The 25038-nt window shown below is 36.1% G+C and overlaps 1 protein-coding gene and 1 long non-coding RNA gene across 2 annotated transcripts; one reads left to right on the top strand and one right to left on the bottom strand.

Moving 5' to 3' along the window:
* Positions 1-13494: 13494 nt before the first annotated feature.
* Positions 13495-15914, bottom strand: LOC117934029 (methanol O-anthraniloyltransferase-like). Its single transcript, XM_034855625.1, has 2 exons — positions 15384-15914; positions 13495-14744 (listed from the first exon to the last, which is right to left on the bottom strand). The coding sequence occupies exons 1-2, from the start codon at positions 15828-15830 to the stop codon at positions 13836-13838; spliced, it is 1356 nt and encodes a 451-aa protein (XP_034711516.1). The 5' UTR covers positions 15831-15914; the 3' UTR covers positions 13495-13835.
* A 7630-nt stretch (positions 15915-23544) lies between these two features.
* LOC117904386 lies at positions 23545-24760 on the top strand. Its single transcript, XR_004649580.1, has 3 exons — positions 23545-23616; positions 24349-24415; positions 24492-24760. It is a non-coding gene; the product is annotated as an uncharacterized LOC117904386 (long non-coding RNA).
* The last annotated feature ends 278 nt before the right edge of the window (positions 24761-25038 follow it).

The following is a 25038-nucleotide window of genomic DNA, read 5'->3' as shown; positions in this document are numbered from 1 at the left end:
AGAACATGGCTGATTGATATAGGTGTGACCCCGAAATGCAAACCGTCATGGAAAATGACCGATCAATATACGTGCAGACCCAACTCAAACTGAACACGAAAAGTAATAGGAACATGGTCGATCGATATAGGTGCAACCCTGAAACGCAAACTGACACGACGAATGACCAATGAATATAGGTGCGATCCCAACTCGAAAATTCAAACAGACAAGATGATGAATGACTTGATCAAATGGCCCAAAGCCAAAGGATAACCCAGATAACAATGCAAGCAAACTCGGCCGGAGGGGATATGCCCCAATATGACAACTCATGAGGATCAACAACTAGGTCAAAAGATAATGAAGCATGTGAAAGGTCCGATGATCCTAGGGAAGGAGGGTATGCCCCAGTATGCAATTCGCAGGGCTCAACAACTAGATCAGAAGGTGAATGAAAGTCTACTAAAAGGTTTGATGCTCTCGGAGAAGGGGGTATGCCCCAGTATGACCACTCGGAGGGGTCAACAACTAGATCGAAAAGTGAATGAAACCTGTGGAAGGTTCGATGCTCTCGGAGAGGGGGTATGCCCCAATATGATGACTTGAAGGAGTCAACAACTAGATCAAAAGGTGAATGCAACCTGTGGAAGGCTCGATGCTCTCGGGGAAGGAGGATATGCCCTAGTATGCAATGAGGAACAGACAGATATGTAAAATGCCTCAAAACTATTATACTCTGAAATATGCTCATCCATCATGTAATGAAAATGTCCAATCTCAGATAGGTAATGCCAAACAAGACCATGTATCGTGACACCATGCTGACAAAACAATACTAACTAGTGAATAACAACAATAATGATCAGTGCTCAAAATGCAAAGAGCAAGCAAATCAATACTCAACATGCCAACTGTCAAAGTGAAAACATCGTCACTAATAAGTCAACAATCTGTCAGGCCCTGCCATCATGGAAGATGTTGAACCTAAAGTCTGAAAGATGTATGAAAACAACACCAAGGTGATCGAGGACTGATCTACATCTCCTCCTAATCGAGAGAGGGGTGAGGTCATGTGCCACAATGGGATGTGTAGGATAAAGAAGGTGATGATCAAGCTCTGGTATGATAGAAGGCATGAGAGTATCTAGGGTGAAATGTCTGAGTACGAGATGAAAGGTATGTAAGTATCCGAGATCATCCAAGTATGCCGGGAAGACTAGACCCAAGGCGTCAATAGCTCCATAATCCATCGAAAATTGCAATCACGAACAGAAAATCAAGTCTTGATGTCAAAACCTCCAACAAGGTGGCTATGCCCCAGTATGCAATGAGGACAACATGAAATAATCCAATGATCTCCATATCACTCGTCAGATACTCCAACGTCAAGAATCAATCTGATCTTCCTCCAAAAGATGGATATGCCCCAATGAATAGGATCTGATAGGGTGACTATGCTCCAAGAAAAAATACTCTCCATCTCGTCTATACCCCAATGTAAAGTAGTGTATCCGAACTGCTGAGGAAGACCATGCCTAGTATGGGTCAATGAATCAGTCAATCTCTACTCCTGGTGCTAACAATGGAAACATCTCAACATAATCCATATAAATCAGAATCTCCAAGCTCTATGAATGTGAATGAGGTGACTATGCCCCAGTATAAACCACCTGAAGTGACTATGCTCCGATGAAAAATCAAAGTCCATCACCAATGAGAGGGATACGCCTCAAAATAAATCATCATCTCAAAAATCAACCATCAATGAGTAGAGTGTGGCCCGATGCAGAGTATCGAGTAGAGTGATTGTATCTCAAAATCCATCACTAATAAGAGGGGTATGCCCCAATGTAAATCATCATCTCAATTCCCCATCCATCACGCTCCCAGAAATAATCTCCGACCAAACTCGAGTATTGCCCACGTGGGAGCTGTCAAACACAATGTGAAGTAATGACCTTAGGGTGGTCTTCAAACACGGGACGTAACGTAGGCTAAGGTAATAGGGTGAAATGAAAGGAAACTAGGCTCAAATATCCCAATGATATAATCCCCATACCCCTCGTGCATGAAATGCAATGCGTAGAAAACGTCATGAGTCCCGAACCTAAGGGTCCCCACTTAAAAAGTGATGATGAATGAATGGTCACATCGAATAAGAAAGAATAAAGTGTGGATGTTGAACCCATGTCAAACATCAAATAGGATGAGAAAATAAATATATAAGATGAGGTAGAGTGAAACGAAGGAATAAAATAAAGATAGAAGAAGACGAAGAGATAAAAAAATGAGTGATGGTCAACCAGCATCAAAGCATGGAAAGTAGTCACATCTGAAATAGATAGAATGATGGATAGAGCAAGGATTCAAAGATACTAAAGAAAATGTCGCTCGTCTCTCTCACAAAAATCGAATGAGCGACCCATACTATCACCCAAAACATATACCAAGATAGAATCTCAGAAAGAAGTTCTCATACAAACTCTCTCTAACACATGAACTCAATGAAGCAAATTGGCACATCCATACACATGCCCAAGAAGAATGATAAAATGAACAATGCGCTATCCCTTTTTTTTTTTTTTTTGCGCATACTCTGATCAATAGTGAATGATCTCCCATAAAATACATAGCCAAATGAATAAACTCTCCCCATGTACTGATGTAACATGAATCCTCACTAACAAGACAACCTCTCAAAATAAGATCTATGAACCACTGCTCATGAGGCGAACAGAGGAGAAGAACGTGACAATCCTCCATGTAGTGACGTGTGAGAAACCACCACTCAAGGTGAAACAAGGATAATGTTGAGTAAGTAATGATGAAAGAAAAGACAGAGAATGAATATCATAAGTGGTGAGATGTGATATCGGGAAATAGTGATGAAATGATGTCCAAGTGGAAAATATCACAATGAAGAGTGAGGAATGAGGCCTAAATATGTATGTCAGGTCTGGAACTCATGACGTATCCAATCATAGCATGCAAGCACTACAAGTCCCCAACCCAGTGTAATAGGTAAATGAGGTGATGAAAGAAAAGGTTACGATGCTCGTGTGAAGCTCAAAGGGCTAGCAACGGGTAACTCTATATGTGAGGGTGATATGGTAAACAAGCTCCTAAAATGATGGCCACCGATCCTACGACCACAACCTCGAACATCGTGCTTTCAAGATCTCACATGGTCAATACTAAAGACTAGCACTCGTCCAACATAGTCATGACGACTCCTCTGAAATCGTGTGAAAGCTCTCACTAATGCTTTATGATAACCATCAATGTCCTTTGATAATCACCGGACTATATCATCATATACCACTCACCATCGTCTCGTAAAATAAGTCTCTCCGATCATACCAAAACACCTGAAGTCATGTGTAACGACTCAAATCTGGATACTCCCTAACTATCCCTCTGCCTCAGCAATATCATCAAGCAGTCAAACCACTCTCTCATCGTGATCCATCCATCATCATGCAAAGCTCACCTCAGGTCTAACCATCTTGGACTCTACCTGGTCAGATTAAGGAAATGATGGAAAGAATAGGCAATTGTACTGTAGTATACAAAGGCGAATATGAATGGTAAGGTTGTATAATGGTACCAAGGGGTGGTGTCATGTCGAGCTCAAAATGGGTAGGTCATCAAGTCCATAAAGTCAGGGTATGGATATGGATATGGTACTACTCTGATCAGAAGGTGAAATGAGTCATAGTCTCGAACTCCCTAGGTCGATCTCCTGATCCTAGGTCAAAAGGCTCAATATCATCCATGATAGGTCAAGCCCAGAGTGATCATGATGTATAAGTGAAAAGATGTCTCATATTGAAATCATAACACACATCAACACAAGATATGTAAAGCACACTCACAAGAAAAATGTCACATACTCAAATAAAAGATCATATCACTAAATGAACCAATGAGTACATCATGTGTGAAACGAAAAAGGACTACAAACGACTAGACTCTCAACATGAAAATATAAACAATGACCCTAAACCAAAACCAGACTCAACAAAACAAAAACAACTCTGATGAACCAAAAACTGGACTCGACAAAATAGAAATGACTCTGATGATAACCATAATAAAAAATGAAAAGTGCTCTGAGCTAAGCTGCTACCAAATGATGTACCCAATGTCGACTGATCCAAGTCCTTAACCCGGGATGTCCCAAAATACCATGAGACAATCAATACCATCAACATCCAAATCAATCTACTAAAGACTAGGAGGAGGAGGAATTGCATGTGTAGAATGCGTAGGCAGAGGATTGGTGGTCACACTTGGCCCAGCCAAGTTGACCAACCCTGAATCGATCAAGTCCTGTATCACATGCTGGAGTGTCGAACAACACTCAGTATCATGTCCTTGAATCTGATGATACAAGCAATCCTCATGGGAGCAAAAATGTGGAGGAATAGGATGTGGCAAAGGGCGTGGCGCCAAAGCAATCAAACCACCATCTCTAAGCTTCTCAAAAGCTCTAGTCAAAGTCATGCCCAAGGGGGTGAACTGTCTCGCGGGCCTCTGTGCATATGGTCTAGGCGGTGGGTGAGTAGCGGCTCTCGGATGTGATGGTCGTGGCTGCATAGTTGAGTCTTGTTGATTTTGAGTCACCATCTTTACGTGTTTTTGACGTTCAGAGTCATTTCTCCTCAGTTGTATCATTTAGGGTCACAGTTCTTGGTATTCATATTCACTGGCATTGCACATCTAACCTTCATGGTTTTGCACTTGTCCTCATTCTCCTCACCTCGTTACCCTATGCTTATCGCTTATTCATCATTGTTCTTCCAGATTTCCCCTTCCACTACACATGACGCAATCCTTTGAGTTCACGGCACATATTTCGGTCATGTTGATGGGCACCCTACGCCTAGCATTCTCATGTGATACACGTATAAGAGTCTCCTTTAGATGCATTCTTTCTTGTACTTCAGGGTGGTTCGACTGTTACTCATCTTTGATATTGATCCTCGTGTCACTTTTGGAGACGTCTTAGAGGGAGCCTGGGTCCTTAGTGTGGCTTCAGAGGCATTTTGAGACATCATTTTCTCTTAGGATTAAAGCCTTTTTTTTCATTTTTTGGCCTGAGTGAATTCATGTCTCACTAACATACTTTTAAGGGTCTCCTTTGTTCTTCGGTAGAGTCCACTTCATTCCACTCATTATTCATACTTTCTTTTCACTTCAGTGTTCATATTCCTTACACTCGTGAGCTCTACCGAAGATGGGCATATTTGTAGACCCTCGTTTTGGTCTATAGGTAAGGGCATTTTAAGGAGCATTCTTTACCACGTTTCCTATTTTTGGCAACACGTGCATGAGAGGGTGGATGGTCAGTGTTCTTTTCTAGAGACAATCAGCGGCTGACGCGTGGCATGAGAATTTTCAAGCCGTTGTGGAGAAGCGGGTCTGTTATGCAAAAGTTGCAGGGGAGATATTGGGAGGAATGAGGTTTTGCTTGAGAAGGAAGCTACCAGAGGGAAGCTAAGGGGGGTTTTGGTTAGAGAGAGAGAGAGGTTTTTCTGGAGAGAAACCAGAGGAGAGAGTGGCTTGAGAGAATAAGAGAGTTTGAAAAGCAAGTCTGCTTAAGGAAAAAGACTGGAGAAAACAAGCTAGGTGTCTGAAAAGGGTTGGAGCAGAAAGTAAGTCGTATCATCTTCGCTTGAGGGCTCAGGTATGGCCATTATGAGCATTTTCACTTTGCATATCTTAATTTTCCTCCCTTGACATTGTTGATCTTAAGCATAATTTGTTGGGTTTTTGTTGAACTAAAGCTCATATTATACTTGCTCTACTTTGTCCTTTCTCGGGTTTCTCTGTTTTCTCTCTTAGATGACTAAGGTATGGTTTACTTTCTTTAAGCTTGATGTTTGATTAAATACACAAAAGCTTACTGCGCGTCCCACCACTTGGCATCCCGTTCATCATTCATGAAATGTGGCTTTGCCTGAATATTCCTTAGGTTTTATGATTTTCATTTTTTTTCTTTTAAACAAATTCATCCTTCACACCTCTTTGCTCTCATGAAACTAATTGTGGAATGCCTTGATTTCTGTTTCGTCATCTGAGAGAATATTGGATGCTTCAGACTTGGTGTATGATTATTGCTTGAACTCACCTGGCTGGGATATTAGCAATGCCCTGGCTGCCACGCATGAAGACATTGGTGAATTCAAGGGTATTGACGTTCTATTAGACAGTGTTCACAGCGGCGATGCTGGAGTTTTCAGGGGCGTTGCTGTTGGGAATCCATGTAACCATATATATCACTCAGGTTGTACTGTTCTTTGGTTGATTCAGCACAATTCATGCCTTGTTTGTCGTCAGGAGTTGCCTCCATAAGTTTCTGGCAGTGTTTATGATCAACAAAGTTCAAATGGTGGGTCAGCAACCACTGATCTGCAGTTTTATGATCCGCAACACGGAGATCCTTGCCAAGCACACCGGAATTTGCATGGTCCAGCTACTGGTGCAGCACTTGCAGGCTGTATGTATATAGGCATGCTTGCTTTCATTAGGGCAACTGGCACAAGGGACAGTGTTGCTGTGTTGGGTCATGCAGTGTGTGAGATTTTTCCACCTCCAGGATCAGCTAGCATGGTCTTGCTAAGTGCCACGTCGGGATTGACGGCTTCCATGGGAAAATCTTTAAAATGCTATTCCATTGTTCCCACAACTGTGATGTTCTTCCTGTCAGCCTTACTAATTACCAATTGATTAATCATTTTCTGAGGTGTATTTGTTGGTTCGCTAGCTGAAAACGGTGATGCAAAGGGTGATTTAAGGCTCACAAACGACGCTGATATGCTGACCCGGATCTGTGACAGTTGCTGAGGCAGCAGCTGCCATGAAGCGAACTACACTCATGGACAACACTTCAAATATGCCTGTGGCTGCTCGTGAGGCTTCAATTTATACAGGTATCACTATAGCTGAATACTTCGGAGATATGGGCTACAATGTCAGTATGATGGCAGATTCAACATCTCGCTGGGCAGAAGCATTGCGAGCAATATCGTGACGGCTGGCTGAGATGTTTGCGAATGGCAGATATCCTGCTCATTTGGCAGCGCGTTGAGCCATCTTTCTATGAGCGTGTTGGCAAAGACATGAGAGTCAAAAGGTACATTTCCCAGAAGGAATTCAGGCTTGGAAGCACCAGCAACCAGGATCAAGATGATTCTCTACTGTTTACCCTTCTATAGGATCTGGTTATCAGCAAGAAGAAAAGAAAATATAGTGAGAAATCAGCAGTAAAGCCGCGATCAGGGTTATTTGGGCCTGTGTCATCCATGAGTATAGGTCGTAGTATTAGAAGCCCAAGTTCATGTTCAATGTAGAAGGATTGAATATCAACTTAACACACTACACATCAACAGGCATGGGATAGCTAACTTACTCAATAGGCCAATGGCGGCGTCAGTGGAGGTGGCATGATTGATTGAGCAAATCTGGCAAAGAGGATGAGAACAGATGTCAATGTTATCATCAAAAAGCTTAACAAAGGTTCATCAACTATGTTCTGGAGTTTATTCTGGCATCATTAAACTGGTGTGACGACAATTTGAGGTAAATGTTATAGTTCCCATGATGATTTGGTATTGATCTAGACATAACATATCATGATGTGGTCATATGGATCTTGCTGCTTCAGTTTACCCTGTTGACTGCATCAGTGGCATATATCAAGGTAAAAACCAGTTTAATAAGTTGGAGGAATTAATCTGGTGTCATTTGAATTTTCAAAAAGCTATAAAACATCCAGAATCCTTTACCTGCTTCCAAACTCCTTATGTCTAGAATGAGATATTGTTAAAGCCTTCCAGTGTTAAGATGATTACAGTGGCACCGAGCACGCCACAGCTCTGGACTCTGAGCTCTTAACTTTGATCTTCACTGGAAACATTATTCCTACTCATGCATGACAGCATTCTCACAGAGAAGTAATAGATGAGCTGGTCAAGAAGGAAACTGGTGCGACATATGGATATTATGAATATAGTATCAATCTTTTAAGGAATCCTAGCTTGGGAATTGGTAGACCTAGTGAACAAAGACATGACAATGGAGATGAAACAAATGGGCAGAGAAGGAGCAATCAACCGAAGAAGGTGTCAAACAGAGAGAGTCTTAACCATGCATGAGTATACCAAGTTCATCAACTGAAAGTCATCTTCCATATTATCCACGCCAATCCTTCATGCTACCCTCTTGCTTATTAAGTTGCCTTCCAGGTGAGAATCCCTCAAAAGACCCTATTTTCCTCACGTCGTAACTGAGTCCTTCACTTTCTCTCTCTAAAACCCTCGTGCTATCTCTAAGACTCTCTCTCGCTAAAACTCTCCATTCCATGAAATTCTAGAACTCCCTAGCCATATACTGTCTCGTCACCAGTCTCGCTCCTAAGGTTCAGATCACTTGGCACAGCACCCATCAGATCGGTAGTAGGCTGAGCTGGGGCAGGAACCATACTACTAAAGACATCAGATTCTGAGTTGAAGTTCGAGCCTTAATGCTACAGTCAAGAATATTTGTGCAAGCCTTGTGAAACAGGTTGCAAATACCATTAACAATGTGGCAAGAGATGGTACCGCCTGTGCTACAGTCCTTACCCAGCAATGTTTACCGAATGGTGCAAATCGGTAGCTGCTAGAATGAATGCTAAGGGATCTCAAACAAGGATATCATGGAACGCCTCTGACCTCATCTACCAGCTTTGACAGCCACTTCCACCAATACCTGTGAAATATTCTAAAGCTCTGGGCTTTGATTATATTGTTCTAAACAGTATTCATCTGTATCTATTTGGGGAAGAGGATCCATTGGAGGAATCTCTGAGATGGATCAGTTCGAATGAATAAAGGGTTTAAAGGCGAATGCACAAGAAGGCAAAGGACTCTCCATTCAGCTGAAATCTATGATCCTAACAGGAATGGATGGAACAAGAATTGAGAGATCCTTTAACCTGTCGGGATGCTGATATAGAAGGACCCTACTTTCATGGAGCATTTTCTTGAAGAAAATTCTAGAGTTGACGTCAGCTTTAATCAAGTATCAAAATTCTAGAAGAAGCAAAGATTGGGATCAATCTCCTCTTGTGTTGACTTGTGCATCACATAATTTGTTTGATGATTTTGATAGAAGCTTTAAACCTGTAGGGCCCATGCAGTTCTAGATGGTATCGCATAAAGAAGATATTTTCTCCTTGGCCAACCATGCTTAATAGAGAATGATTTGACTGAAGATGAGCTTGCTACCTTTTTATGGTGCTATAGGTTCAGCTGAGTACAATATGATTGATTTTCCTGAAGGCAATTGGCAATGGGCTAATTCCACTTCCAAAGTTGATGAATGAGGCAGTGATCCTGCAGAAGTATATTTATATGGCAGGGATGATGCAGATTGAGATGGTCAATATTCAAGTGGGAGGAAATTGAGGTTTGAAAATAAGGAAATGCATGTTGAAGCAAGAGAAAGGAAAACATTAGGGAGTAGCATGGAACCTTTTAGGCATGGATCTAGGCACTATGGTTGGATACCTTCAGATGTCGCTTTAGTTAGTTCTGTGCTTAGCAAAGTGGCTTCAACAAGCTCATGGAATGCTGCAAACACCTTCGCTGTCCCCATCTCCATGGTTGTCATTCCTCATCTCTTTCCACTTATGCATGGACTGGATGGTCACCTCTAGCATGGCCACTTTTTGAGTCATGTGCCCGCCCGCTCCACCCCCCCCCCCCCCCCCCCCCCCCCCCCCCTCTCTCAAATTCTTTCCCTTTGACTTTAAAATAATAATTTCTTAACCCCGTTTTCAAATGATTTTCCAACTTCTGGTTTTTTTTTAATGATTTCAGGTCATCAAATTTTTCATCCTTAGAGTTTTGAGTTTTTAGATACCAACATCCCATTTTTAATAAAATTTGGTTGTCATTTTCCTTCTGGCGAGCCACTTTCGAATTTTCTTTGATTTTCAAAATGTTTTAAAATAAGTGTGAATTTATTTTTCATAATTCTTGGTGATAGAATTTACGAAATTGATTCACTCAAAAATAGATGGGCTTTGGTGGGAGCCCCACATACGTGATTTTATGACTGATTGATTGATTGATTGGTTGTTTTGATTGCTATATATGATTGATTCATTATGTTCTATGTTATGCACACGATTACTCTTAATTTGTTCACTAACCTTTGCATCCCATGAAATAAATGAGTTCATCACTCAGGTTTGTCCTTTGCCCCTTTTGTTCATTCAGTTATTTTTGTTTTGAGTGACATTCACTTGGTATCCATTTACGGTTAATCAATTGTCATGATTACTTCATTTTATTAGTAGAGACCTGACTTTAGGGACTTAGAGGGGTGCTACGGTCTTTATCGTACCTTCCCAATAAGTAATCTGACCGCCAAACCCGATCCAATTTTTCTCAAACCATCTTTTCCAAAATCAGGAGTCATACTTAGGGTTTTCTTTCTTATTTTGTTTACCCTTTTAAAAAATAAAACAAAAATAAGTGGCGACTCCAAGTCATTTTCTAATAAATAAAAATCATTTTCAAAATAAAAATCGAGCTCGCCATCAAATGGAAAACGCATGAGCCGAAATGACAATAGTTGAAAATATTTTTATATTTTGTTACTAAAATTTTATTTTATATAATTGAGATGAAATTTAATGGACATTGTTATTTCACAAAATGAACATTAAAAAAATATTGAAATTAAAAAAAATTCTTCCAAGAAATATATATATATATATATATATATATATATATATATAAAGAATTAGATTTTAAAAACGATTTTTAAAAGCAAAATGAATTATAAAAAAAATAAATTTAAAAAGTGCAAATTTTAAGTAGAAAATTAGTATTTTTTTTTAATTTTAGATTTATATTTTGATTTTGTAGTTTTAATTTATTTTTTATTTTCTTGAATTGTTTTTATTTGAGTTCAAATGTGACTACTTTGTTATGAGATTCATTAAAGAAATAATTGTTGATTTTACAGTTATTGCATTAAAGGTTTTACTCATTTAATGAATTGTACATAATTTCATACTTCCAATTATTGTGATATTAATGTTATTCTCATTTGATTTCAGTTTGATGACAAAAAGAAAACATATTATCAAGTAGAATTTGATGAAATTAGAGAATAATGGATTACTTTTGTGTTATAACTAATCATGAATCATATTGATGTATCGTGATCATTCATGGTGAGTCCCTTAGTTGTTATATGATTGAATTTTCCATTGGTATTGTATAACATTACTTATTCTTTACGAACTATTTTTATATCAAAAAGAGAGAAAGGAAAAAAGAAAAAAAAAACATTAGTACTTAGATTTGTTTATTGTTTATAACATCACATTTTTATTTTCAATAAAAACTCTAAAACTCATTAAACTATGAAATGCAGGTATACACTCTTGGGAGGACAGTATGAAAAATAAAAAGAAAGGAGAAAAAGGCAACAAGATTTAGGTTTTTAGATATGACTCTTATGCCATACATTATAGGACATAAACATTACTTTATTTGGAATTGAGAATTTTGGGTTTTTGGATGCAACTCTTGTGTCATTTTATGGTTAGCCGGTTTTATGCATATGAAATGTAGGTATACATGAATGTTGGGAAGCTTAACATTTCTAAATCATGTTTTAATGTGTATTCCCTTTTCTTTTTTAGTTTTGGTGGGTTTGATGTATTTGATGTACTATCATTTTGTGAACATTTGATATACAAATATTATGGGATGATGTAATGTGTTACAAGTTAATTCATAAGCATTATGAAAATATAAGTTAAATGTAATATGATTATTATATATATGGACAATTTACACAGGTTGGTCTTATTTATTAATAAGCATTACAAAAATCTACAAACTAATCAATAAAAAACAACCATATCTTCCATAATCATTTACAATGATGTGGCACATAAATTAAAGGTGATACATTTAACGTGACACCATAACTCAAAGATGATGCATTTAATATGACACCTTATATATCTCATAAAACTCTATATCAAATTAAGCATCACTAAAAATATATGGTGTCGCTTCTAAATGTGTCACCATTTATCTGCTTTGGTGTCGCTTCCAAATACGTCACCAATTGATACCCTCTATGGTGTCAGTGGATAAGGTGATGCTATGTTGTAGTGACACCCTATGTTTACAGTGACTTATTATAAATGTCACCATATATCTTTTTCCTTGTAGTGTGTTACTTGATTCCTATGTTTTCATATCATTGCTTCTTGATTTGAGTGAAACACATTATATATATTACATGATCATTGCTTGTGAACTAACTCTCTTGTTTATGGAAGCGCTTAACATGCTATTAAGGTACGTTCTTTCCTTTCTTTGTTTATTGATTCTTTGAGTGTGCATGGCTTGTTTAAGTATTCTTGATTATGATTTTATTATTGCTTTGATTTTTTTTTTTTTATTCTTGGTATCCACCGATTTATATATTAATTGTCATAGTTACCTCAATTTAATTAGTAGAGACTTGTTTTAAGGCTTAGAGGGGTGCTACCTTATGGTACCTTCCCAATAGGTAACTTGACCCCCAGACTTGGACTCGATTTTCGAAGTCATGTTTTTTCAAATAAGGAGTCATTTTTAAGGTTTTATTTCTTATTTTGTTTTTCCTTTAAAAAATAAACAAAAATAAGTGGCAGCTCCAATTTTTACGAAAATCAATTTTGCACTAATAGGCAAGTCTTGCCATTAAGCGGGAATGTGCGTGAAAAATGAGGGTCCACACTATGGTATACCATTAGATTGTTTTTGGTTCTACCCACTAATCTGTGAGGAACATCTAAGGCTACCTGCTTCCATAAGTTTCACTATCTTGGGCACTTTTATTAACAATGTACCAGAAATTTGTTAATATATGCACATTTATCAAAAAATATATATGATTTAAGACTTTATGAAAAATAACACATGTAATACAAGTTTATTTCGTATGCTCATATTACAAACATTCTCTATTTCATTTTTTAAATATAAATATATTTGATCTCTATCCTTTATTTGCGTTCAAGTTCACTCCTTTTATTAAATATTTTTAGGTATACTTGATTTTGGGAAAAAGTGACATGGGTATGAAGGGTTCAAAAACCCGTTTATTTCTTTAGCTAAGAGACTAATTTAAATGGATATTTTTTGTATTAATGGTTCACTTTACTACTACTTTTTGGGAGATTTGTCATAATTTAATTTGTGGATTTTATTATGAAAAGATAAATTTCTAGTTAAAACTTTTTTGTTAGCTTAATTACTACTTCTCATGTCAAACCTTCGGACTACTCGTCGTGTCCTAAACTCCGGGTTTGAGTCACATCATTAGCTTGCATTTCCATGAGAAGGGTTAGGATAAATTAGCAATGATGTTTCATGCTAACGTGCCTTCAAATTTTAAGGTTGGTGTTTTTCTAGTTGCACTATATATCATCAACAAGATACCTTCCACAACTTTGAACTTTGACACTACATATAAAGATAATATTTCTCAAAAGGTATAACAAACACAAATTCACCAAGAAGACCTGCCGTTTTGTCTTCCTAGCCTATAGCTCTCTTCAAAAGAGATATAAATGCTTGCATGCATCCCCAAACAAATGGAGTTTATCAAGACATGTTTCTACTTGCAAACACTGGCCGAAAATTCAACAGCACTCGAGCCTTCAAGCCAAATACAGTGTCATAGACTGATACATTGCCTACTATTGATATAACACCTATCACTAGTAATCTGCACCCTGCTACATTTAAACTGCTTAATTCTTAAAATCCATGTAGATGCTCTTTAATTTAGAGCTTGGATGTAATAAGTCTAACAGGCTCTTCCTCTTTTGTCATTTTCTTTATCTCCTGTTCAAACCTTTCCATGACTGGCGGAGGCAGGCATATAGGTATGACATTCCCTTCTTCTCCTTTGCTGTTCCTGAACCGCGCACAGAAGCTAATAATAGATATAGCCCTAGCAAGCCCACTATAGACGGGCTTCCCCCGCCCGAAGTCGATCTCTCCAGACCCGTCACGCGTGACATCTGCAACCATATAGTTCCCCGGGTGCATAAATGAGGGCCGGCCCTTGATAACCATAAGATCTGCCACTGATTTAACGTACTCCTGACTCATTTCCGCCTTGGCTTTCTTCACTAACCTTACCGCATATTCCAATGGATTTTTACATAGCATTCCAGCCTTAGTAATTGAAGCTGGAGTCACAACAGCATTTCCATAGTATCCTGGAGGCAGTTCGAAACCGCGCTTGCCTCGCATACTGATTGAGCATATAATGCGAACAACCTCATCAGGGTCTACTGCAAATGCAATTGTGCGGCATCTCCATACATATGCTGTTAGAACCTCAAACGTCGTGCTGGCACCGAGGCTTGCAGGAAGTCGGTTCCTAAGTGCTCTTATCTCCTTGGGGCCAAAGAAGAATGATCGATGAACCAAATTATTTTCGTCCATGGCCATTAGTGTGCCCTTGGTGTTGGTTACCTCCTCGTATTCATGATGTATACAGGTTATTCGTGGCGGATTTCGGGCATTTAACAGCTCTCTTTGCCATATGGGCAGCAGAGATGGCACAGACAGACCTTGAGCCATCTCGCTTATGGCGTTGAGGAATTGGACCAAGCCAGGAATACCACTCATTGTGTGGTTTAGGCGCAATGCAAATATAAATCCTCCACACCTCAATCGGGTCACCTGCATTGTACCAAGATTTCTTTATCAATATATACTTTAGCAACATCCAATGATTTGTCTCATTAAACTTAATACTTATTACTTAATAACTTAAGTTTATTAAGTTAAATTATTTTTAAGTTGTTAACTTAAAACTTATTATCTAAATATTAGGTTATTTGGTAAAATTTATTCTAAATCATCAAATTAACATATTTATCCTCATTAATTTTTATTAGTATTTATTCTAATTGACTTTAATTTATATTTGTTTTCATTAATTTTAAGTAATAAATATATTTATAAAACATTCATATTTATGTTATTATAGATATATAAAAATAATCATAAAATATTTATTACAAAAAGTGGTTTCAAAAAGTTATTTTTAGTATTTTAGAAAACTAAATGTTTTGGCTTTTTCTATTTAGTTAAAAAATTAAAAAATAAGTAATAAGTAAAAAAAATTAAAAGCAAATCATCTACAATGTGAAAGTAAATTACATTCCACATTAAGTTTAATAAAAAAACAAAAAAAAATCAAATACCATCTGAGTTAAGTATTTTAATTTAATACTTAAAATTATTTAAATAAAAATAACTTTAAGTTGTAAGATTAAGTTATTTTACCAAATATTATTGATAATGAAGAATATTTACCTGAATTAAGACAACAGGGGAACCCAGAATTCCCCCGGAGCCAGGGACATCATACAGAAGCTCCTCGAAGCAGGGACACATTGGTTGAATTGCATCACCAAGATTCTCAAGTGTGGTATCGGCATCGGCTTCAATGAACAAGACCCCTTCACCGGTGCAGTCCACCATGAGTTTTCTATTATCCCCTTCAATCAGCCTGCCTGCAAATGGGTAGTAGTATACAAGCGCCTTACCTAGAGCTTCTCTAATGACCTTTACAGGGTCTTTTCCTTTCATTAAAGGATTGTTCGGGTAAAACATTATCACAGGAATTTGAAAGCGAAGGCCTTCTTGATCATCTATTTCAGAAAGCTGCTTCACCTCTCGTGGGGTAGGGTTTGTAGGCCGAACAAACTCTGGATCACACCGTTTAACCGAGAATTCTAGAGGAGATGATGACGACGCCATGTCCTTTCAGGCAAGGAGTTTGTTGATGGAATATAGAAACAATGATAAGAGAAAATTGCAGGAGTTTATGTGATGGTCTGCTTTGAGAAGAAGGTAGCTGATATTTGTAGTGTACGACAATAATGTGGCCGACCATTTTGCTCAACCTACGACACGGATAAGGGGTAGGATTTTAATCGTGTTTCACGTGTATTTTTCTCTCCAGGTCCCTGGAAGCTACGACACCGTCTAGATAAAAAATAATTGGTTAGAAGGGACGAAATACTCCTCGTATTTGTAAATTATCCCCTCTTATGTTTTTGTTCAAAGAGTAATCTATTTTTGACATAAATGCCCTTAACCATTTCAAGTATTTACATTTAAAAGAAAGGGTTATTTTTACAAGAAAAAATAAGGATATTTTTATCAAAATGAGATCAAAAAATTATAAAGGGTTAGATTTTCAAAATTGGGTTCCCAATGACCCCTTTAATCAAACAACTCTTTAGATAATAGGTAGAATTTTGGGTGTATGATCTTTCGTTAAACGAAGTTCTGATACCATGTTAAAATATTAATTTTCCTAAAAATTTAAGCTTATAGAGTTAAGTTCACAATATATATCATGTTCTTTTGGTACCTCTTAAACATGTTTTAAAACTTTTGTTCAAAATAATCTCTTTCTCCTTTTTCTATTCAAAATTTATCGTTCTCAAATGTAATTTCATTACAATTCTAAAACCACATCGCATTTTTAGTGTAAATTTGAATAAGATTATGAAACTATGGTTTTCATTTTTAATTTTTTCTTCTTTTTTTTCTTTTTTTTTTTTTCTTTTGAGGAAAAGGATTAGTTTGAACAACAATTTGAAAAAAAGACTCAAATGAGCTATGAGAAAATGACCATTTTGACTCAAAATTCCACGTAGAAAGTATTTCATTTACATATCTTGGACCACAGATATGTGGTCTGTATTCGATGATGTTTGATACCATGGACTTTTCAGCAAGCCGTACCAAGATATCAACCATACACCTGCCCATGCATTAATTGATTAAGAAGGGTTCCCATTCAAAAACCACAAAAAATAGAGCGGTTGTTGATGTTGAGTTATCATTTGACTTAAGTTCGATTAAACTAATGGGGGGTAAATAAATAGAGAAGTGTAAACTTGAGATCAAAGTTTGGATTCTAATTAACAATTTAACTTAAAAAGTAATGGATGTATAATTTACCTTTTTAATTACATTGCTCAAAAGTATAAAGGTAGTGTTTATTTTTTGACTAAATAAAATAAATCAAAATATTTGACTTTTTTTATTCAACTAAAAACAATTTATTAATATTAATTAATATAACTGAACTAAACCTATTGATAACAAGTTCACTTTAATTATGTTGGTTGATATAGTTTACTTTAATTATGTAGATTAATATGAACATGTTACTTTTAATTGAATAGAAAAAATAAAATATTTTGACTTTTTTTATTCAGCAAAAAAATAAACATTATCAATTTCACAACCAATGACTAAAAATAAACCACTTAGTTCTTATTTGGTAACTGTTTTTAAAAAAAAAATTGAAAAAATAGTTTTTAAGAACATTTTTTGAAAATTTTGTAGAAAAGAAGTTTGTTTGGAAACCTAAAATTGTTTTAAACCTATTTTTAATATTTTAAAATATGTTCCAAAAATAATTTTTATGTTCATAGCTTTATTTTTAAACATTATATATGTTTGTATAATTATTCTTTAAAAAAAGCTTTCAAAAAACAACTAAAAGATGTTTTCTGAAAAACACTATATTTTCTATTTTCTGATATTAGAAAACGAAAAGAAAATAAAAAACAATTTCTAATTATCAAACGTGTTTTTCAGTTTTTTTTTTTTTTTTTTTTTTTGTTCTAAAAAACAGAAAACTGTTCTTAAAAACAATTGCCAAATAGAGCCTTAAAATCTTAAAGCAAATTGTTTTCAATAAAAAGTTAAAAAAACAAACACCCTTCATCTTTTTGTTTTGTTTTTTTTTTTTTTTTTTATCACTTATGAACCAATAGATTTTCAAAAAGGAATAAAAATAAACGATGAATAATTTTATCGCTTTTCTCAATTATTTATCACTTTTTATGTTTGTTTGTTTTTTCGGTTCTAGTACTCCAATAAACAATAACAAGTGAAAAAAAGAAAAAAAGGCAAGGAAAGTTGACATAATTTTCTTTTTGTTTAGTTTTCTAGGAAAAAATTGGTAAATATAAAAATTAACTCTTTTAGAATACCCTTTCCCCAAACATTCATCTCCCTTTTTATAAGAAAAATGGGAAAGGAAATCGGTTAACATTTTCTTCTTTTCTTACATATAGACTTTCCCCAATTTATTCAGAGTAGGAATGGCAATTTCGCGGGTTTCCCGGGTCACCCGCCCCGACCCGCCCCTATTGGGACGGGTATAGGAACATGGCAATCGGGGATGGGCCGGGTTCAGGGTTTTTTTAAAAACCCGAATCGGGTTCGGGGCGGGGTCGAGTGTAGTTATAATGTGACCCGCCCCGCCCCGCCCCGAATATGAAATTACTACTTTACCCCCCACTTATAAATATTAGCTTCCTATCCTCATTTTAAGTCTTCTTCCCTCAGTTTTCGTTCCTGTCGACGGCGCGACGCTAGGGTTTTTCCTCCCACTCAAGGGAGAAATCCATCAGATAATCCATTCGAAAATCCATTTCCTCTCGATTCATCCTTGTTTATCCCATATTCACAAGAAATCAAGAATCACAACTATTATCTTCACGTATCTACAAACCGGTAAGATTTTTTGTTGATTTTTTGGTTGAATGATGCCTTGATTTGGTGTTGTATTCCGTTTCTAATTCGGGAAAGAGATACGAGATTTAGGATTTTTCCATTTCCAGTTTCAGATTATCTAAGATTTTTTGTTGATTTTTTGGTTGAATGATGTCTTCATTTTTTTTGCTTATTTTTTGCTGTCATGGGCCTTGCCTAGAAAATCTTAGATCTTTTCTTCCAGGAACAACAAGACCAGTTTACCTTGTACGAATTTGGTTGAATTTGAAAGATCGCAGAAAATGAATTAGTATCAGTCTTCAATTTCCTGACAAAAAAAATGCTTCTTAACAAACTAAAATTTTAATTGCTAAACTAGCATTCTCACTACAGAATTGATAAACTATAGAGTTGTTGACCCTCCAACCACCAGTTACAAAAAGCCAAAAAGAATGGGTCAAAATCAGTGTGCTTACAAAGAAAGAAACTGGTCCTTCCACATACTGTCATGACTGATCTATATGAGCATTATTATAGCAATGAACTCCCAGAGAGCCCTTAAATTGTAATTGATTAGTAATAGTATCTCAATATATTTAAACCTCTCAATGAGTCTCTCTTCAGAATATTAGTTTGAGGAGGTAGATACCAATTTTTTGTTTTTAAAAAGCATTTTCTTTCTCGAATTTAATATTTCAAATGACCAAGTGTTAGATGTGAGTCACCTAACCTTTGTTTGTATCATTATTTTGCTTTTGTCAATTGTAGTTTGGCTACCATCTTGTCTTCAACAGTAGTGTAGCTGTTTGTGGACCATATTTAGGCCCTTTAAGCTATGTTCTCAGAGCATTTCTATTTGAGGTTCTATTTGAACCTCCCACATAACCAATTGGACAACCATGATATCCTATTAGACAACCAATTTTCCTAAAATCTTAAGCTTATAGGATTTGTGCCTGTGATATATATCATGCTCTCTAATGCTGCTCTTAGGATGTATGATGGCATGATAGACGAGTAACATACAGCCTCGTATATAGCAAGACCAGAACCTATGGCTGTTCCACTCTCTCTGGCCTACACAATAATAAAGACCTGGATTTCTTATTTATACTTTTACCCAAAGATCAGAGAAAATTTCTCACAGTAGAAAGATGATTTTAATTATATCAACCAAAAAACAGAGGATCTTAGTAAAAAAAGTCAAGACTCCTGCTGGGAAAACCCCTGCATACAGAAAAATGAAGTCGATATAAAAAATTATGTGAGAAGCATATTGGAATCTAGCATTAATTATTGAAATATTTATTTTCTATTGGTTATATGAAAGTTTAATTTTGTTTGACTCTAGAAATGCATTGAGGAATTATGCATTCTTGTTGTTTCCATATTATGATAGCACAAAAACTTAGGTGGATCTAAAGGAAGAGATAATCCTGAAAAATTAGAATTTATTTGCATGGCCTCATGATAATTTGTATAATGATTCTTGGAATGTTTTGTTTTGTTTTCTGGTTATTACTTTTTAGAATATTCTTTGTTTGCTTTTGTTTGCTTTGTTTTCTGTTTTTTTAATTTTCTTCTTATTTTCTTCTCACTTGCTGTGGGTTGTCCATATAAACTGCATGTGTCTTTCGGTTGCACTGCCCTCGATGCTTTTCTATGACATTTATTTTCCTATTAATGGAAACTATGTTGACATCTTGCAATTCTTGGAGGTTAACCTAAATACAATCTTGCCTTTTAAACCCTTGCTTCAAGCCCTATCCAAGCTTTACGTTATTAATTTAGGTTTGAATGTTTTACTTATAGACTTTATTTTATATTAAGAAAAATGACATCAGAAGAAGGGGAAAATTTTTCCATGCCAAGTGCGGGTTCAACTCCAATTACAGGCAGTACTTCAACTACTGATGGAACCTTGGTATCTAAAAGAAGAAAGTTGACTTCGGTTGTTTGGAATGATTTTGATAAAATCATAGAAGATGGACAAGATTATGCTATTTGTAAGCACTGTAAGGGAAAGCTTAAGGCCGATAGCAAGAATGGGACAAAACACTTACATGTACACATAGATAGGTGCATGAAACGAAGAAATGTTGATATTAGGCAACAATTATTGGCAGTAGAGAGAAAAAGTCATGGAAAAGTTCAAATTGGTGGTTTTACCTTTGATCAAGAAATCTCAAGAGAGAAGCTTGCACGTGCAATTATATTGCATGAGTACCCACTTTCAATCGTTGACCATGTGGGGTTTAGAGAATTTGCTACTAGTCTCCAACCCTTGTTTAAGATGGTTTCCCGCAATACGATTAAGGGTGATATAATGAAGATTTATGAGGTTGAGAAAGATAAGATGATTAGCTACTTAGAGAAACTTCAAAGTAAAGTTGCTATCACAACTGATATGTGGACATCAAATCAAAAGAAAGGCTACATGGCTATCACTGTACATTACATTGATGAGTCTTGGTTACTACACCATCATATTGTAAGGTTAGTTGTGTTATTTTTTTTTTTAACTTCCAAAGTGTTTTTTTATTTGATCCTTTAATGATATTGTTTGTGTTAATGATATTCTTTATTCTTAATTTAGGTTTGTTTATGTGCCTCCTCCACACACAAAATAAGTTCTTTCAGATGTATTGATGGATTTCTTGTTGGATTGGAATATGGATAGAAAAGTTTCTACAGCCACTGTGGATAATTGCTCAAGTAATGACAGAATGATCAATATCTTGGTGGAGAAATTATGTTTGAGCGATTCACTCTTATTGAATGGAAAAATTTTCCACATGCGATGTGCGGCACATGTGTTGAACTTAATTGTTAAGGAAGGTTTGGATGTCATTGAAGTAGAAATTGAAAAAATTCGTGAGAGTGTTGCATATTGGTCAGCAACCCCATCAAGAATGGAAAAGTTTGAAGATGCAGCTCGCCAATTACGTATTCCATGCAATAAGAAGTTAAGTCTTGATTGTAAGACATGATGGAATTCCACATACTTGATGTTATCAATTGCTATAACATATAAAGATGTGTTCCCACGTTTGAAGCAACGTGAAAAATACTACATGGTTGTGCCATCAGAGGAAGAATGGAATATGGCAAAGGAAATATGTGGAAGATTGAAATTGTTTTACAACATAACAGAGTTGTTCTCAGGACGAAATTATCCCACTGCAAATACTTTCTTCATCAAAGTGTGCGAAATCAAAGAGGCATTGTATGATTGGTTGATATGCTCAAATGATGTTGTGAAAACGATGGCATCAAGTATGTTGCAAAAGTTTGACAAGTATTGGAGTGGGTGTCATATTGTGATGGCAATAGCAGCTATATTTGACCCAAGATACAAGATAAAGATTTTAGAGTTTTACTTTCCACTAATGTATGGGTCTGAAGCTTCAAATGAGATAGAAAAAATCTGTGGAATGTGTTATGAGTTGCTTTCTGAGTATCAATCAAAGTCTAATTTGGGGCAAAAAACTTCATCCTATGGTACTTCATCAGGTTCAACTCTTTTGGAGTTAAACTATGATGAACAAGATCCTCTTTCAAAGTTTGACTTATTTGTTCATAGTACCATTGGAGAAAGTCATACGAAGTCGGAGTTAGATTATTACTTAGAGGAGTCTATTCTGCCAAGGAATTCAAATTTTGATGTTTTAAGTTGGTGGAAGACAAATGGTATAAAGTATCCGACTTTGCAGAAGATTGTTCGTGATATCTATGCTATTTCGGTATCTACAGTTGCATCTGAGTCAGCCTTTAGCACGGGTGGTAGGGTGGTATCAAAACATCGCAGTAGGCTTCATCCAGATACTTTGGAGGCCTTAATGTGTGCTCAAAGTTGGTTATGGAAGGAAAAAGAAGGTAACCGATTTACATAATTATCAATTTTATGAATTTTTTTATTAAAATATTTAGTAAAGTTTTCTAATATTTTTGTTGGTGTTTTTTTTTACTAGGTGATTCATCAATTCATGACTCACAGCCCCAACTCACAATGATGGATGAAAATGATGATTTACTTGTGCTTTAGATTTTTTACTTAAGATGATGTTAGAGACATTTTTTCTTTCTTTTTTGCTAACAATTTCTTTGTAATGTCTTTTTTTTGTTTTTTTTCAATGTTGTTAAGCTTATGGATATATTTTAATTTTGGATATTATATTTTGGCATGTCTTCTATGATGTTAATTACCATGGTTGTAACTAAGAACCACATTCTTTACAATCAAGTTCAAGACTTGCAAGGTAGAGTCCTTGTAAGGAAATGTGGGTGCAGGAACATATGCTAATTGAAGCCAACAATGCGTTGAAAAGGAAGGTACAAATTCTCAAATGAACCTGGATTTTGGCTTAGTTGATCAGAATATGGATCCCAGTTGCTAGATTTCATGTGGATTTGATCTGCTGATTTTTATTTTATTTTATTTTTGTTTTGTTTTTTGAAATATACTTTACTCAGGAATCAATCACTAAAAGGTGCATCTCATTGATGTGGCAATGATACTTTAAAAAATTAATGACAGAATGATGTTTATTTTGTATTGAAATAGAAGGGTAAGTGTTAAGCATGTCTTTCAAGATGGAGATCCGGATGTTTGGTATTGCTAGTTTATTTTACTCTGTTTGGTATTCTAAAATAAAATTGATTGGCTCATAGATATGCAACATTATTTTGTTACTGTTAGAAAATTTTGAGCCTCACCAGTGTAATGTTTCCTATGTGTGTGAGCAATTGTATTTTGTGGATCTATGCAATATTATGCACATAAGAAACGACTATAGTTATCTAAACATTCTAATGTCTTAGCTTGGTTTATTTGTAATTTCATACTGGTTCTTATTTTGTGGCTTCATTCATAAATAGACTTTGAGCAAGTAGTGTAGTGACTTTATGCTTCTTACAATCAGGTATATTTTGAAATAGTGGAGGGCTCAAACATCATGGCAGAAAAACTATGCAAGTACTTGCAAGAACATGGCGTGCTTATGATGCCAGAGAGCTCGTCGAGGTGTGTCTCAGTCCTTAAATATCATCTGAGATTCATAAATTTTTTTACATAGTATTTCCTGTCCCTGAAGTGAAGAGGCGCTTCAAACTAATGGAATTTATCCAACTAGTATTGACCAGTTAACAGAAGTTTGAAACCATGGAATTTTCATTTCCAATGAACTTCATACATACCAGCAAGCTCTTGCATGGTTGGTTTCCAGAGTTGTGAGGTTAAGTGAAAGGCAGTGCATTTGAGAATGTGAAGAAGTTTTATTAGGTATTTAAAAGAGCTCCTAATACAAGCGTCCTTTTATCCTCTGCAACCCATCCTTATAACCATTGTTTGATGGGTATCTCAAACCTCTATCAACAAAGATATGGCAGAATTTCGGTGGTGAATCAGTAGTTCTGGTTCTTATACATAATCTTACTGTTCTTTTGTGGAAATTATTTCTAGGATTGTGATTGACTTAACTTATAATGTATGAGCTCCCATGACTAGAACAAACGCAATTTTCACCCATAACAGCACAAGTGCCCTCTGAAAGCTGCTAAAGAGTTTGTCACCCTTTTAGCTTGGAGTTCACTTCCAAATTAAGCACCCAAAAGTTCTGGATTTAGCATATTCTGTGGATCAGAATCCAGGTTCATGCAATGTGATATTTTATTTTTCTATTGATCAACCTTCAAGATTTATGAGGTAATAAAAAATCTTGAACATGAAACTGATATTGGTAACTTGTTATCTCAGTATTAGAGTTGTGCTCCACCACCAAATATCAAGAACTGATGTGCAGTATACATTGTCATGCATTCAGGTGATGAATTGCACACTGAACTCCACTTCCTGCCCCATTCTTTCCCATAAATCTGACACTTGCTCTAATGTGGCAGCAAGCTGTAACTGGAGTCCATGATTGCAACGGCGACTTGAAAGAAATTTCTGTCTAAAATGATTTAGTGTTTGTGTATGCCATGCTCTAAATTTCAAGGACATAAAACTTACTGAATCACCCTTGAGTCTCTCTGAGTGAGACTTTTTCAGTAAGAAACTGCATTGTATGTTGAATGTTTTAGAATAATTATGGTTTGCCTGGTTTTGGCTTTTGTTACTGTGAAACTGAATGAAATGTCGAATGCTGCTTCTACATTTCTAAATTTAACATTGGATTTTTTTTAACAATAACCATCAATATTGCTTTGCAAAACCTGTGGCCTCTGTTATAAGCTAGCAATGTTCTATTCCTTACTGGAGGTTTCCTTTATCAGGTTTATGTAACAGGACCAGCTAGGCCTACTGGAGGAGCAGCTGCTATTGCTATGCTAGTAGGGCCTGATGCTCCTATTGCATTTGAAAGCAAATTGAGGGGAAGTCATATGTCACATGCATATGATTTTTACAAGCCTAATCTTGCTAGTGAATATCCGGTAATACTTCCTG

The sequence above is a fragment of the Vitis riparia genome, chromosome 2, assembly GCF_004353265.1.
Source record: "Vitis riparia cultivar Riparia Gloire de Montpellier isolate 1030 chromosome 2, EGFV_Vit.rip_1.0, whole genome shotgun sequence".
Classification (NCBI taxonomy): Eukaryota; Viridiplantae; Streptophyta; class Magnoliopsida; order Vitales; family Vitaceae; genus Vitis; species Vitis riparia.
The sequence above is the reverse complement of the archived record's forward strand: the minus strand, read 5'-3'. Positions and strand labels throughout refer to the sequence as shown.